Raw genomic sequence first — 17,157 nt, forward strand, 5'->3', positions numbered from 1 at the left:
AGTATACAAAATGTATACATGTAAATAAGCTGTTAAACGCCACATTACACTCAATGTATTTATTACAGAATCCTCGTGCAAATAAAAATTTTCTTATCGTGCGATTCTCTTCAATTCGACTCCCGTAGTTGGACTTAGTTTTATTTGCAGTATTTATTTGAAATTCTTGATTCTTATCACCTATATGATTGTTTCATGAAACACAAAGTGGACCCACGTGACGGGATGTGAATTTAATAATTTTGATGAAAAAGGTATGCACTCGTGATAATGCTTTTTTTTATTTTTGTCCCCCGCTTTCACTGAAAGTGGGGGATATTAATTTGGGTCTGTCTGTCCGTCCGTCTGTATTTCTGTCTGTCTGTAACACTTTTGTTTCCGCACGATATCTTGAGAACCCTTAGAACTTTCGCAATGAATTTTTGCATAGCAACTCCCTATGGCCTAAAAAGAACCCTATTGATTTTGAGGTCAAAAGGTCAAAGTCATAAATTCTATCTGTTTTAACACTTTCGTTTCCGCGCGATATCTCGAGAATTCTTTGAGGTTTTGCAATGAAATTTTACATAACAACTCCCTGTGGCCTAAGGAAGACCCCTATTAATTTTGAGGTCAAAAGGTCAAAGTTCAAGGTCGTAAATTCATACATTCAGTCTGTGTAACACTTTCGTTTCCGGGCGATATCTCAATAAGCTTTTGAGCTTTTGCAATGAAATTTTATACCATAACTACCTAGGGCCTCTCTCGCCCCTCTCAAAGTTTCCCGCCCCGATTTTTTTATTATTATTATTATTATTTATTGTATTAAAAGTCGCCTGGCACTATTTTTAGCACCGGGGCATGTGGAGAGATATTACGTATAATACATGTTGTCGGCGGACTTTATATTCTTATTACATAGATTAGAACTGTTTAGAAAAGGCTAAATTAGACACCATGTACTGTGTAAAATTTTGACAATATCGAACCTGAATATAAACAGTATATGTGACCTACTGTTTGCATTTAATTAGCTCCGAAATGAAGTGCCTCTGTGGTCTAGGGGTCTGATTCTCGCTTAGTATGTGAGAGGTGCCGGGTTCAAATTCCGGTCGATCTTTTTTTTTGTCCTTTTTTTTTGGGGGGGGGGGGGAGGTTTACTAAATGATAGTATTTAGCATGTGAAATGAAAAAGTTATGACGTCTGGCTTGTACATGCAAACTCAGTTGTATAAAATCATTATTACAGTGTGATAAATATTCTATATATAAAGAATCTTCTATACACATATTAAAGAATAAGCAATCAAACATTTATATCCATATTGGCATTTTTTATTTGCTTCTATATACATGTATACGTTTAATAATTCTACAAATCCATGGGGGATTCTGACCCCCCCCCCCCTCCCGAACTGCGCATGCTCTTCTTTTTTCCCTAAGCGGGGGACACAAATTCTCTGAATTAGCTTGTATTTACTTGATATAGTGTATGAATGAAGAAAGGATTTCGACAATACGCCAGAACCCATCAAAATGGTACCCATTTATAAGTATTTCCGGACTCTTGAGGGAGAATATCCCTCCCAGACTCAGCCCCTACCCCTTTTTAGAAACCTGGCGACGGCCCTGAAACAGATGTCCACGAGTAAAGGAGATTTTATAACATATCATGCATTTTCGGTGTCCAACGTAGCACCATCCTTAACTCTGAACCCAAGAACCACGAATTTCACAAATTTAATTGGCAGAGGCCTCAATGCTTATCATGCCTACAGTTTGACTGCAGAACGCTTAGGAGTAAGTGGAGATTTTGGAAGATTGCATTGTCTTTTATGGTTTTGATCCCATCCTTCAGGGAGGCAAAGACCATGAAATTCATAATTTATGTTCCCCTTTACTCATAGATGCTTTATACCAAAATTACTTGAATTGGTTCCTTTGTTCCAAAGAAGAAGCTGAAAATGTTCAAAACTTTATGCACGATGCATAAGATGGACACAGATCAACTGAGTGATTCAGGTGACCAATAAATGGTTCTTGGCATAAACAGTCAAGTTTTGCAGTTTTTCACTACGTAGTGCGGGAAGGTAGGTCAAAACTTTGCTCAAATAATTTTGTTTTAAAATCATATCGAAGGAACTACTTTTTTTGGGGGGGGGGGGGCATGCCTGCCTTGAGGGACACCCAAACAAACCAGAAATAAGCCCTATTTTGACCAAATACATAAAAGAAATAGAGAGACATACAAAATTTATCAAATTAAACTTCAATAAAGAGGAACAGTTTACCTTGGAGACCTTGGAAAGTATGATTTTGCGTAATCTTAAAGAGATCCTTTAGCATTAATCTGTTAATCAATACTATTTATTTTTAATGTTGCCACTCAAATTCCATCCAATATCTTTCAGCATAAAACTTATTGAATTCACCAGAACAATTTATCCACCAACTAGTATGCTGATTCACAAGGCACAATTTCAGATATTGATGAACACCGTCTGTAACAATACTTCACGAATGAGTATCCAAAAGCCATGTAATCTCAATGAAAATATCCAGTTACATACATATATCTATAACACTTTTAACACCATATATATATATTCTGCATTCTCTCTATGAAAGAAAGTAACTTTATTTTAATAACATAACAACTTACATTTTTGCACAAATGTGATATGTTTACCTTAGACTTTTGATCAGCACAATAACATAACCTCTCCACATGTTTTAATATTACACAGACAAATATGCAAAATGTGAGGGTTTTGTCCTCCATAGCACCCCTAGAGTATACAAGAATTCTATTACCAAATGTATGAACCTTACAAAATGGAGAAAACTAAACCATATATATATATATATATATATATATATATATATATATATATATACAGGGTTGTCCCTAAGAATTGAAATGGAAGGGGACATTAAAAAAGTAGACGGGGGTCTGGGGTTCCTCTCCTTATGGAAAATTTAGAAGGAATACTGAAATAACCGGGGAATTACATCATTGTAGGCGGGGAAATTCCCTGGCCCCCGGGGCCTTAGGGACAACCCTGATATATATATATGTATATATATGAAATATATAATTTTAAATATAACAATGTATAATATATACTATATATAGAAGAGACAGTTTCAATGAACTCAACCTTGTGAGTGACAATCACACTGTGAAATAATTTATAATATATGATAATCTATATATTGAATAATTCCAGCATTAATGGAAATACCGGTAATGTGTAGAGTAGTACAATATTACTTATTATAATATACATGTATATCACAGAACAATCTTTGGCAAACTGTGGTCTCATAAACATCATAAAGCTCATGTTAACATGCAACAATTTAAGATTTATTCTACCCTTCAAAAGAAAATGGCTAATGTAAGATATAATAATAATAAAACAAATGAACAAATAATGAACTGTCTTAGAAAGTAAATGGAAGACTTTTAACATGAAATACTTGGCTTACGAAGAATTACAATTATACATCATCAAAATAAATACTTTTGATATATTTACAAGAATTTCTTACACACATGTAACTCTACTTTTTCTTTCAACATAACAATACAGTAAATATGCTTTTAGCATATATTTGTCATATATATTTTCTTTCAACGTAACAATACAATAAAACATGCTTTAACCATAGTGTAATGGACAATTTTTAATTTGTTATTAAAAATTATTTGTTATACAGGTATCTGATAAGTTAATAACACATTTCAAACCTACAAAGGATGAAAACATTTTGCAATAAGTGTAAATTTATTTTAAACATGTTTGCTCCATTTTTTTTAACTGTAGTCCAATTTAATGGCAGGAAGAATATTTGTATAATTGCATGAGTCATTGATCAGAACCAGTAATCAAGAGGGCAATATTTGTATAGTAGAATAAAACCAGTAGTGTTGATTAGAACCAGTAGTTGACAGGATCAGCTTAGAAAACTAGGTCACCTTGATTACAGCCAGTAATTCACAGAACCAGTGTGTATAACTAGGTTGTTGATTAGAACCAGTAGTTGACCACTTTGTATAACTAGGTCGTTGACTAGAACCAGTAATTGACAAAACCAGTTTGTATAACTGGGTTGTTGATTAGAACTAGTAGTTGACAAAACCAGTTTGTATAACTGGGTCGTTGATTAGAACCAGTAGTTGACAGGACCAATCACACTGGTTTGAAATAGGATAAGTAGAATAAAAGCTCCTAGGACAAGAATAGCTATAAGATACTGTGGAAGAATGGGAATATGGAAAAGCTTTGCCTGAAAAAAAAAATCATCATTATTTATAAAAACTTCTGATGTTTACTGGTCCTACTTAATATCACTGTTATAAGTAATTATATAAATAATTTTGTACACATAAATAAATAAGTTTATAAAAAGTTCACTGTATGACATCTTCACTAGCCAAGTGTTTCTGGTCCACTACTCTCCTTAGGTGTAATTGGAGTTTATTGATATCAATTGACCAATTAGCAAATGTATTGCAAAGCTACAGAAAATGACATTTTCAGGTTCTTAACTCTATAGTCTTGGGAATGAAAAACACAAAAACAATGATTTGTAAGATAACATGCCATTCTAACTTTAAATTGATGTATATAATGTAATCTTGAATTTATATTGCAGATATAGACTTGCATTCTAAATAATAAATTAACATTGCTCAATACCTGCTGGTTAAATATTCTTTAAAACTTCAATTTTCAAAAAGCATACTTTATTTCTGTCAATGATGCAAGCTTGTGTTTTCAAGATCTTATGACATAAATAATCCTGACTTTTGATTGCACAATAGGCCAAGGGTTAGAGGAGAGTAGTAAAATCAGAAACACTTGGCTAGCACAGCTGACTGAATGAGAATTCAGATCAATAGCATTTCTGCCTTACCTTCATCCTTGCTTGGCTGACAAATAAAATGAAAGAATCTAGCTCTAATTGTGAGGAACTCTTGTACCCAAACACTCTCATCTCTAAGGCTATTTTCTTCATTCTCATGGACACTGAATTTACTCGAGCTGCCTGTACATTTAATAAAATCAAACATTAAACACCAATTTGTAAATGTGTTTGTATTCAATATCTTTTACAAACTTAATATAAATCATGTGTATTATGAAAAATGATTAAAAAATGGTTAATTATTTTTCTACACATTACCTGATACAATGGACCAACAAGAATAATAAGCCACACCAAAGGGAAACAACTCCTGTAGACCCAGACTTTTATGGAATCATTTTTGTTCAACACAAGAATACAGACACCTGAAATGTTATTATTGTATAAATGCTTATTGTACCTCTCTAGCCATCTTTAGCAATTTGTTAGAATTTTCATGCTATCTTAAATGTAAATGACCTATTTACCGGTATCTACAGATGATATTTGCAGATCTGAATATTTTGCACATTACAGTAAGTGAATATGTCCCTATATATTACCCATCAATGTCATAATATTTGAATACCAAGCGACCCCCCCAAGGACCCTGCAAATCAATCAGTGAATATCACATTAATTTTTTTTTATGATTTAGATTTCTGGAGAGTTCTCAGTCGATGCTTTTTGTGAAGCAAAATATCAGTCTATTTACTGGTAACATGTTTTCTGAATTGAAATTTCTCTTTCGATGCAGCATTCACTTATGTTTATTGTGAAGGACTTATTCAAAGTAATTTTTTTTTCATCACAATTAGGTAAATCAGAATCATATAATTAAAATGCCATGACCTTAATAGCTGACCTTGGCATTTTATCTTGAAAATGGCACATAAAAATGTTGAGGATGACTTTTTAAGATGAATTTAAAATTTTAAGATTTTTAAGATTAAGCATCCTCTGAATGAATGAATGAATAGGGAGATTTTATATGATCTATAATGAATATTCAATTAAATTATTACTAATTTTTGTCAGTTGAGTAAATCTTTAAACTAATTTACCTATGATTGTCAACTCTGCAAAAATGACTGATATTAGAGCAGTCATTCTGGCAACCGGGCCATTTAGTAAACCAACATTTTGTTTGATGAAAAGAATGTCCTGGTAATAAAAACAAAAAACTGTTGAAGCATGTAATCATGAATTATAGAAATTCATACATAAGATTTAAACTTTATGAGAAAGACAAAAAAAATTCTCAATCACAATGTTTTCATGATACTTGTTATCACAGTTACTTCAGACTAGCAAAATAAATTTTCGTCCTTTCACTATACAGGTAAACTTCGGTATCTCGACATCGGATATGTCGACAACCTGGGATATGTCGACATCCTCCCGCGGTCCCGGCAGTATTCACTATATAAATGATTTGCAAAATCTCTGATATGTCGACCTCGGTAATGTCGACAACCCGGGTTATCTCGACGTATATTCATAGTCCCAAGAGCAAAATTTACCCAGTATATGTCGACATCGGCAATTTTCTGCTCTACTGAACCTAACTGTTTGTCAGACAGGGTCGCTCGTCACGCACGGACGACTCCGGGTATCACGACGTCGTCAAAGTTTCACACCTTTCACACCAATGTTTTGACTGCACGCTGCTTAATTAATTTTATAGACTGTGTTTGTAGGTGAATCCCAAGCCCCTTCGGCGTCTTTGAGAAGTTAATTGAGCTTGGGTAATATCATCGCTAAATCTACACGATTCTGCGTAGATGTACAGAATGTTATTTATATCGAAACGTAACATAACTTTTAAATTTGAAAAAGATAACTAAATGACAATGAATAACAAAAACTCACTGAAAAATTCATACTAAGGAATTAAAAAAAAGTTTTAATGATATTTTGTAGTTAAAATGTATTCAACAGGAAACAATCCAATTAACGACACGATAGACAGAATCAGTCGTAATTCGTGCATCCGTAACATCACTACGTTAGTTTAGATACACAAATCTCTTTAAAAAATTAATTTTATTGTACATTCTTTCTGAATGAAATAAGAAAAAAATAATCCGCATTTATTATTTTTTTTTACCGTATATCGGATGTCGACTTTATACGGTTCGAAGTTTATAGAGCGCATTTCGTATCCTGTTCTGACGAAAAGGCAAGTTACACTCGAATGCAGCTCAATGCTGTAACTTGGTGCTGAAACTTTGTGAATTTAGAAAGATTTCGATAAGGAACACGTTTTATAAACAAGATTTTTAAAATAACTTCTTAGATTTTTAATAAAAATAGAGGGAATTCTGAAATATGTTGAGCTACAGTCTATATTAAAGTCATGTACATATAATAAGCTTGTCTGTTTTGCTATGCAATGAAATCTTGGACGTCAAGTCTCAACTCTGATATCTCGACACCTCGGATATCTCGACATTTTCCGATGGTCCCGTCGATGTCGTGATAACGAAGTTTACCTGTAGTTTATATAGGAGGCTTTGGGAAAGAAGACAAAAGTAATCTGACCTTCATTGCTGCCTTGAGTTCTGTGGATTTTTCCTGCAATCTCAGTGCTAATCCTCTTATATAGAAAAGGACCATTTCACAGTGTGTCACATAGTTAGCTATCACTGCTAACGTCACAGAATTCAACATCAGAATCCCCAGCAATTCAAAACTAAACAGCACCCAGTGAATACTCTTCCTAGTAAGAGAAGAAAAAAAAGTTTCTGCAATGTGAATGAATTCAAATGACATTTTTGACAGGAAGTTTGAAAATGAATTCAGTAAAAAAAAATTTGGTACTTCCTTACCCCATTTTTCGAAAGAAGAGAAGTTGAGGGAAGTTAAAGGCATACTCATAGAGGCCTTGCATGACTAGCGTTATTGCCACCCAAATAGCACCCACAGCCATGAGTATCCTGAAAATGAAATTAGGCATGTGAAAAGTGATTCTAAACTAAAACACGAGACTGGTCACCTTATATCATTCATAATACAAACCTAAGTTTTTTGATCATCTTTTGCTGGGAAGCTGATCTACTGTACGAAGGTGTTGCTTGTAAGAAAACCTGGAATAAATGTTAATTCAGGATCAGGAAGGCCCTGATATATTATACATGTATAACAATTCATATTCCATATCAAACACTTAATATAGTCTGCATGTACTTTTTTAATATTGAGTAATCACAGGGGCTAAGATCGTTCTGACCCCAAACTCTTTGTACCCAATAATTTTATGGATTACAGGGTACAAAGAGTTCGTGGTCAAATCGGGCTTAGCCCCAGTGTGAGTAATATACATCTCTTTTCACGGCATCATTGCATGAAAATGCAAACATTTTGAAATGAAATTTTGTACAGTGCAAAATATTTCAAATGGATACCAATATCTTCACCCCATAAATCATGTGTTTAACCTGTAGACATTTAAATTTGATCAAATACAGTGTATCAATGTACTAATGTACAATGCACTTATAAAATATTCTGGGTTTTTTAAATAAAAAATTTCTCCTTTCACTTATTGAAAACAGAAATACAACAGAAATACAACAAATATATACAATGCAAATGCACTTCCCCTTATACAGCACCCTTATGTGGATCACTCTGTGTAAATTACTCACCTTTTCCATAATGGCATATAGCTGCTCGTTCTCCTGAATTCTGAAGTGAATCATTCCCATTATGTACGCCACAAAGTGTAGAATATTTGGAATGACATAGGTAGTAATGATGTGTCTACAAGCCTCGGGGCGCTCTGCAGGGCCAATCTTCCGCATGTTAGTGAGATTCTTTAGTAAAGTGATGGAGAGCGTAACCATACTCAGTTCCCCTGCTGTAGCTGCTGTAGTGTTATCAGCCTCTGTTGATACAGGAGATGTGGTAGTAGGTGTGGTAACAACCTGAATTTAATGTGTATATGCATACATAAATATATATTCATCATTTATTCAATATAAAATATTTAAAAAATAATACACGTATGTTAGTCTATAAGGCCTATGTATTTATCAAAATTAAGTACAACTTCAAAACAAATATTCAGGGTTTTTTCACAAGAATTTAAATTCTGAGATCAATGCGTAAATAGGGTGTTAAATTCTGGGATAAATGAGTACACCATGCATTAAATTCCGAGATCTTTGAGTTAGACTTGTGTCCCCTCACCTGAGTATCCTTGTGAAGATCAAGCTTCCACTGACAAGCAACGATTTCATAAACATAGGTATACAATAACAAACACACAACACATACAGGGTACACAATGTTTAACACAGTCCATCTCATACTGCCAAAGTTCACAGACTCTCTACCGAATCCCCTCCATCCTATCTGTAATGTATAAACATAAACATAGGTTACTACATGTACATGTAATATAATAACAAACACACAACACATACAGGGTACACAATGTTTAACACAGTCCAAGTTCACAGACTCTCTACCGAATCCCCTCCACCCTATCTGTAATGTATAAACAAACATATATAGGTATTTAATAACAAACACACAACACATATAGGGTACACAATGTTTAATACAGTCCAAGTTCATTGACCTCTCTACCAAAACCCCAACCATCCTATCTATAATGTACAAATTATAAATATTTGCATCCATTTGCAAAACAGATTGGGAAAGGGGGTGTTCATTCTTTCAAGGTTCAATACTGTAAAAACACAATTTTTCCTGGGGATAAAATTTCATTGAATTGTCATCTAAAAAGATTTTGTGGACATTAAATTTCATTGTTTTGAAAGTAACTCTATTCAATATATATAGTCATATAAAAATTTCATGTGGGATTTAATTTTGTTGATAATTGTTAACAACGATAAAAATGAAATTTAATCCCCAACGAATATTTCTGCTTTTCCAGTATATAGTATTTAACAGAATCTAGATTCTACATCAGGAAACAACAATAACTAAAGGTTAGTGGATAGGCATTTATCTTTTCACGATTTTTCAGTTTGCAAAAATGAAAATGGTGGGACTGCATTTTGATTAATTATGTGAGTTAATCAAAAACTTAAAATTTCTTCATCTGTCAGTCAGAATATGAATTTTAATTACTACAGCAATTTAGAATTATCTTTTTTTTAATTCTTATCTAAAATACTGTAATTTATTCTTTATCAGGGCTCTGTATATCCTGTCATTATTAATGAGTGAAACTTTACAGAATACCTATATACTTACAAACATTAGAAGTCTCCAATAGGGTCTGAGTACCTGCTGTTTACATCTTTTGAGGGTAGTGGTTGTCAGGTTTAGACTCTCCTCCCCATCCAATATATCAGCTATCTGTAACATATATATAATTATGAAAAATCTTATATATACATGTACCTTACTGTTGCAGTGTTTTCCCTAAGAACTGGCCAAATTGACCGCTTCAATTGATAAAAATGTCGCTTAGAAATCAAAAATCTAAAAAAAAATTGTTGAGATTTTGTTTACCGGTATAAACATCAACCCTTAGCCTGTTACAATTGATCTTTAACCCTTTACTTTGAAATAAAGCGAAAACACTGCTGTTGGTCAAACGGTCTTCTTTACAACAAGCATCTGAACACAGATCCGCACGATATGCAATATTTTACATAAAAATGAATTAAGTTCAACAGCTGATATTTTTCTCATAAATTACAGAGCTTAACTCTAATATACACACAATATTGATCTGAAAAATAAAAAAGTTACTATCTCGAAAACTTTTGGAAGAGCAATATCTGGACAAATGATGTAGTCCCTTTTAGCAGTTGCCCATCCAACCACCTGCCCACCATTTTCACTATTTCAATGACCAGATTTTTCCTTTAGAAAACCCCTTTAAAAACCAAATTGGAGAATATTCAAAAAAATACTACATTAAAATTTCACTTGCACATGCATACTCAGAAATATATTTCTTTTACTGATACAAATTTCCCACATTAAAAACAACTAAAGGATAAATAACACAAACAGACTTTTTTCAGAAGTCAGCAATATATTTCTTATAAATTAATTTTTAAATTGGTAAACCAAATAATGTTTGCCAGGTATAATGGGAGAATTTTATAAGATTCTGACATAAGATCAAAAGTTGTGCAAAATTTTGTATGGAATTATATCGAAAGCGACACAAAGTCACATTTTTAAGCACCAAAGAAAACTTACGATTTCTTTATAATATTTTAGGGATTTATTATTTATGTCATTTCTAATCAAAATCAGTCAAAAATATATATCAATCCATGCATCAAATTTTGTTTGTGTTAAGTAATCCTTAATCTATAACAAAAAGCTCTTTTAATATTAAATGGATACCAGTTACTACTTGTATGCAGTTTACTTATCTGGTCATCAGTATTTGTGTAGTAATCAATAAATAAACAAGTTGAACCCACTTGAAGTTTTCTCAAAATTAAAAACAAGAGGCCCATGTACATGGGCCTTGATGGTCACCTGAGTATCATGAGTTTCTCAGGTTATGTCCACTTTGGACCCACCTGCAACTGGAACTTTGGATTCATGTGACAAAAATTTCATGGTATTTAGGACTCTATCATCATTATCATATTCATACTGTTTGTTCAGGAGTAAAGAATATAAGGACCGTGCAATGTACAATAAATTCCTATGCATGACCAACTTACTTAGCCTCTACCAAGGCCTAGAAAGATGTCAATTTATTGTTAAATCCTTATTATAATCATTCCAACAATTTGCCTACTAGATATGTCAGTAAGTAATAAAGAAGAATTTTAAAGATCAATATATGACCATGTTCGACACTGGAGCCTGAAACAATAATATGGTAATTTGAATTTTAAGAAAAAAAATTGGTAGAGGGCTAATGTTAATTATAATTATGCAAACAGTTTGTTTGATATCTGTGATGAGTAAAAAAAATGTATTGAATTTTCACCCTCTTAGCTCCACCCTAGGGGCCCAGCAGAATGGTGGATCAAGGGGACATGAATTTTACAATTTTGGCTAAAGGGTTAATTAAGTACTCATTCACTTTTGTATAGGATTAGCATGATATTGAAGGAATCTCTGTTCTTAAATGATGACGAAATTCTGAGAATCACAAAGACATTGCAACATTTAATCTATATGAATCCATGCTTTATGCTAAGATGATATGATGATCATGCTGGATACATATACAAGGATATTTCAATCATAGTTTGGGGCAACTTTATCTACCCTGCTGATGATGTTGTTAGATGATGAATACAATGATGATGATGATGATATTGTGTACCATTATTACACAGATATTCCTAATCGTCCACATAGGGATGTTGATTACATAATTATGTATAATGAAGATGATGATAATGAACAAAGAAGATTCATAAGTCACTCAGACAAACAGAAAGTACAAAACTTTCATTTATCCCAATCATATTACATTGGCAAAATGATGATAATGTTGATGATGATGATGACAGAGACACACAACATACAATTGTACAAACTGCAGAGATTAGTAGTTTCATCCGGCAATGATGAAGGTTATTAATTACACTTAATTATCACACCAGCAGAGAGACAGAACAATAGCTAACATCCACACTGAAATGATGCTAATGTTGTTAGATGATGATGAGTCTTGTCACACATCACACAGACAGACAGACAAGTGCACTGCTTCATCTATCCTGATAATGTGCTTTTGTCAGATATTGATGATCATAGAAGATGATGGATATAGATATATACAAATAATACAGTACTTATATCTACCCTTATGATGCACAGACAGACATACAGACAATACAGTACTTATATCTACCCTTATGATGCACAGACATACAGTACTTAGATGCACAGACAGACAATACAGTACTTAGATGCACAGACAGACATACAGTACTTATTTCTACCCTCAAGATGCACAGACAGATATACAGTACTTATTTCTACCCTCAAGATGCACAGACAGACATACAGTACTTATTTCTACCCTCAAGATGCACAGACAGACATACAGACAATACAGTACTTACATCCACTCTAACAGTACTACTATTATTAGATCCTCCCGACCTATTGCTGGCGTGCTGGAGCTCATTATCCCGCTGTGCAAGGGCACTATCACACATTACAATGTACGAGTTGTGGGAGTTATTTTCTGTTTTGGGTTTCCTGATATCATCATCTTCTATGAGTTCCTCCTGAAAAGGCATAGTCACTGAATTAAACAGTTACATACCAATAGAAAATAACTATAACATAAAAGGATCAAATGAACAAGCAAGCATAAACAATAAGACTTATACAAGTCAGTGACCAATAAGTACTTATAAGTACTTCCACGCTGACTCATTCAATACTTCATCTTACAACATTTTTAAATGTAATAATGACTTTATCTTTTTTCATCGGATGTATATATGTTTTCATAAGCATTCAACTATGCAAAGTATGGCTTTATAGTTTTAAAATCAATCGTTTCTAGGAAGATATATTAAACAAAATTATTCAAAAAGTTGAATTATTTTTATATATATATACATTCTTTAGTGAGTGTTTCTTCAAGATTAATTTATACCCCAGGTATTCATAAATTGACAAGTAGCATATTTTTTATGTACTGTAACATATGATAACTTGAGAATTTATATATTTTTTCTATATGCTTTTAAACTTCATATGAACTAATTCATGAAGAAACCAACTTTGAAGTATGTCCATTTTTCAGGGTTGTCCCTAAGACCAGGGGGCCGGGGAATTTCCTCGCCTATGATGATGTTATTCCCCGGCTACTCTGGTATTCATCCTCAACCTCTTGTTAGGGGGAGGAATCCCAGATCCCCCTTCTACTTTTTTAATGTCCCCCAAGTCCTATTTAAATTTTTAGGGAGAACCCTGATGTTTGCAGAAACTTTTTGTCCTTGAAACTTAGAAATCTCACCTGCAAATTGGAGTATCCCATGGATAGCATTGTACAATAGAAACAACTCAATGAAAAAATTTAGACAAGAGTCACAAATTCAATTAAAATCTCCATATAAATTTATCAGTGATCATAAGATTTGTAGAAGCAGATTCCAAGTTCCAGGGCTGGTTATAACCAACTACTTTTAATCATCTGCACTTTATGTAAGCAGTATCAATTTGTGTGTTATCTTTGTAATCAGGAGTAGAGAAATGAAATATGGGGTGCGTGATACCCGTGTATATGTGACCATGTAATTATGACCCGAGGATTATTGCCCCCAAGGTCATCCATCTTTATCTTGTTTGTTACAAAGTCAATGCTCTGATGAGAGAGAAAATGAGGTACACCGTATTTGATCTTTTGTCTATGGGCTATGTATAATAAATGTCAGTAACCCCATGAGTAAACTCTTTTGCATATATTTATGAATTATCAAAGTATACTATTCTTTTTAAATGAGAGAGTGTGATCTAATAATTATAAATGAGACAACCTATGTAAACTTCTGGTTATCAGTAGACGGTATAGAGATGGATATTGGACCCAGTCTCTCAATGTCCTGATTAAACAAGGTCTTGCATGTGTATAGAATGAATTTGTTATCCCCGTCTTTAAATCTATAAAAAGTTTAAAGAAAAACCTCAATTTTGACTCAGATTGGCATTCAGATTTACAAGATTTTAAAATTGATAGAACTGCATGTTGTAAGTCAATTTACAGGTACAGGATGTCAATTTAACAGTTTCTGTTCTCTTTGGTACAGGCATGCAACATTAATTTCTGATCACTAGTAATGCTTACCACAGGTAAATTAGATTTTCAAAGATGTGTAATAAATTCTCAGTATATGACTATTTTCTTTGCCCTTCCCAGGGAACTAGACCCTTGAAGCAATTGGGTTGTATATTTCAAAATTTAGATTTAAAAAATTTTGCTCATTTCAATTTTGTAAACAGTTTGCCTGCTATTGTCAGTACTGATCAAATAACCAGAAATAAAGATTTTAAGGGGGCCGACTGGGGTTTTCATTGCGCAATACTTCGCGCAGCATAGTAAAATAAAGCGTATTTACTCTTTTAAAGCAACTATTTTTACATAATTTATAAAAATTAACAAATTTAGGAAATATCAGGTTAAATATTCTAATTACATTTTTAAATAACTGATTATTTAAACGATTTTTTAAATGATGGGTAGATAGACGTCGTATAATAGTGTGTTTTTGACGTTATGAATAACCGAAGTTCTTTAAGAGGGGTCATTAATTATGTCATAAAATAAAAAGTATAATTTAGATACTCTTGAAATTTTAAACATAGGAAATTGAGAATCTCACAATCATATTTATTGTTTTTTATGTAAATCTGTGGTATCTGTCATGTTTTGTAATACTCCATAAAAACAGGAAAATATCATGAATTTTGACATTTTGAGATGCCCCCTCTGGAAACCAGACGGTAGAATTATGTGTTTCTTGCATAAAATGTACAATATAGTATTGTTCATCAAATAGTTTAATTTGAGCAAAAAGTCTATAGTAGCATTTGTATAATTTGCTCCAAAGTGCGAAAAAATGGTATTTTCCTAAATAATCCTATAGTAAATGTACCTGTATTTTGAGATGGTCCTTAAAAAAAAACCAGATGGTAGATTTTCACTAAACTTGGCATGTATACTGAAGTCAATGTAAGGTACATATGGTATAAAATTAAAGAGTTTCCCTATAGTAGTTTTCACACAATAAAACCCCAGTCGGCTCCCTTAAGAGGTAAAGATGAGACTTTAACATACAAAATGTATCTACTTAGTCAATTCAGTAGTAAAAAGTTTCATAATTTTGGTTAGGATCTACTGCTCTTTAATTTAAGGCATTCAAACAGTTTGCTTGCTATTAAAATGTCCAGGGGTACATGTGTAAAATTAAAGATTTTTTAAAATCACATCTTTAGAAGGGGTGACATACATATATGAAACAATTAAGTTCTTCAGGCCCCAATTATGGAAACTATGAAATTCACATTTACCGGTACTGTAGATCCTTAATTTTCATGACACCTTGTTTTTGTGAGATTGTTGTTTGGTATTTAAAAGCAAAACAAAATTATCATGAATTTTGGTTATTGCTCTATATAATCTTTAATAATAGAATTACACGCGAGAATGAAATTTTTGCGACTAGACAGTCTCAGATAATTATGCAAAAATGAAGTTCTCGTGAATAAAAAGTGATTTTCAGTAGTATATTGTTCTCCTTCATCTACAAATGTTGTAAACTTAATTTTTCAGGAGCTGAAATTAAATAAGAATGATGCCATAAATATCTGATCATGGACTGAAATAGATCGTAAAGATTTTTAGTGACCTAATTTACTTAATTCAATTCAGTTTATTGACATCACCATGTTGACATACAGTCAAAATAAGACAGATAACAGAGAAAAAAAAAAAGAGAAGAATATTATAACATAATTAGATAACAGAGAAAAAAAAAAGAGAAGAATATTATAACATAATTAGATAACAGAGAAAAAAAAAAGAGAAGAATATTATAAATAATTACATGCAATTCAATTTTACATAGTTCCTTATAGACCTTGGGTTTGTTTCCTCTGCATAAAGCATTTATCTAAGTATATACATATTAAACGTTTTGCAGTATTATAATCACACGGGTTAACAATTTCTTTAATGGGATCAGTACCACAGTATAATTTATCATCAAAAATATCACAATATTGAAATCGAAGATTGTCATACACAGGACAGTAAAGTACAAAATGTTTTTCATTTTCAACCAATAATTTACAAGCATAGCATAAACGTTTTTCCTTAGGGATTATTGGTTTATAGTATCTACCTGTTTCAATGAATAGTGAATGTGCACTGATTCTTAATTTTGTTAGCTGTGATCTTTCATGCTTTTTTAAAGGAAACTTTAAGTAATCCTGCAATTTATAATCAGTGCAGTTTAAGATTTTACTATAAAAATAAAGTTTTCCAGAGTTAGAAGATGAGATTTTGCTCAATTGTTCTAAGGTCATATCAACAAAAGTTTTATTTAACTTAAACCTCAAATCCTTATGGGAAATAAATTTACTTAAACTAGATGGTCAGTCATTCATAAAATATGACAAGAAGTGTTCAAATACCCATGCATATTTGAACCAGTTAGGCAATTTAACATGGGATCCATGAGATACATCTAGAGTAAAATAATAAGACATAATCTAAATATAGCTATAACACTTTGCATATAATTATATATACATGTACTATTAGTTACATAGTTTTGT

At 32.5% G+C, this 17,157-nt stretch overlaps 1 protein-coding gene across 1 annotated transcript; it reads right to left on the reverse strand.

The window, feature by feature from the left end:
- Window positions 1-3,245: 3,245 nt before the first annotated feature.
- Window positions 3,246-13,892, reverse strand: LOC133181286 (uncharacterized). Its single transcript, XM_061315812.1, has 12 exons — window positions 13,838-13,892; window positions 12,930-13,097; window positions 10,126-10,230; window positions 9,088-9,252; window positions 8,544-8,822; window positions 7,915-7,982; window positions 7,725-7,832; window positions 7,438-7,615; window positions 5,958-6,057; window positions 5,173-5,279; window positions 4,903-5,034; window positions 3,246-4,272 (listed from the first exon to the last, which is right to left on the reverse strand). The coding sequence occupies exons 1-12, from the start codon at window positions 13,865-13,867 to the stop codon at window positions 4,150-4,152; spliced, it is 1,563 nt and encodes a 520-aa protein (XP_061171796.1). The 5' UTR covers window positions 13,868-13,892; the 3' UTR covers window positions 3,246-4,149.
- Window positions 13,893-17,157: the final 3,265 nt, after the last annotated feature.

Source organism: Saccostrea echinata, unplaced genomic scaffold (genome assembly GCF_033153115.1).
Source record: "Saccostrea echinata isolate AGI-Se365-2 ecotype Australia unplaced genomic scaffold, CSIRO_AGI_Sech_v1 ptg000008l, whole genome shotgun sequence".
Lineage (NCBI taxonomy): Eukaryota > Metazoa > Mollusca > Bivalvia > Ostreida > Ostreidae > Saccostrea > Saccostrea echinata.

Bases quoted from the DNA above. Each gene is read 5' to 3' on its own strand.
- LOC133181286 (XM_061315812.1), bottom strand. From the start codon at position 13,867: ATGCTATCCATGGGATACTCCAATTTGCAG. The intron at 13,098-13,837 runs GTGAGATTTCTA...ATGCCTTTTCAG, and splicing joins TGGGATACTCCAATTTGCAG to GAGGAACTCATAGAAGATGA. The intron at 5,035-5,172 runs GTAATGTGTAGA...TTAAATGTACAG, and splicing joins TTGTTGGTCCATTGTATCAG to GCAGCTCGAGTAAATTCAGT.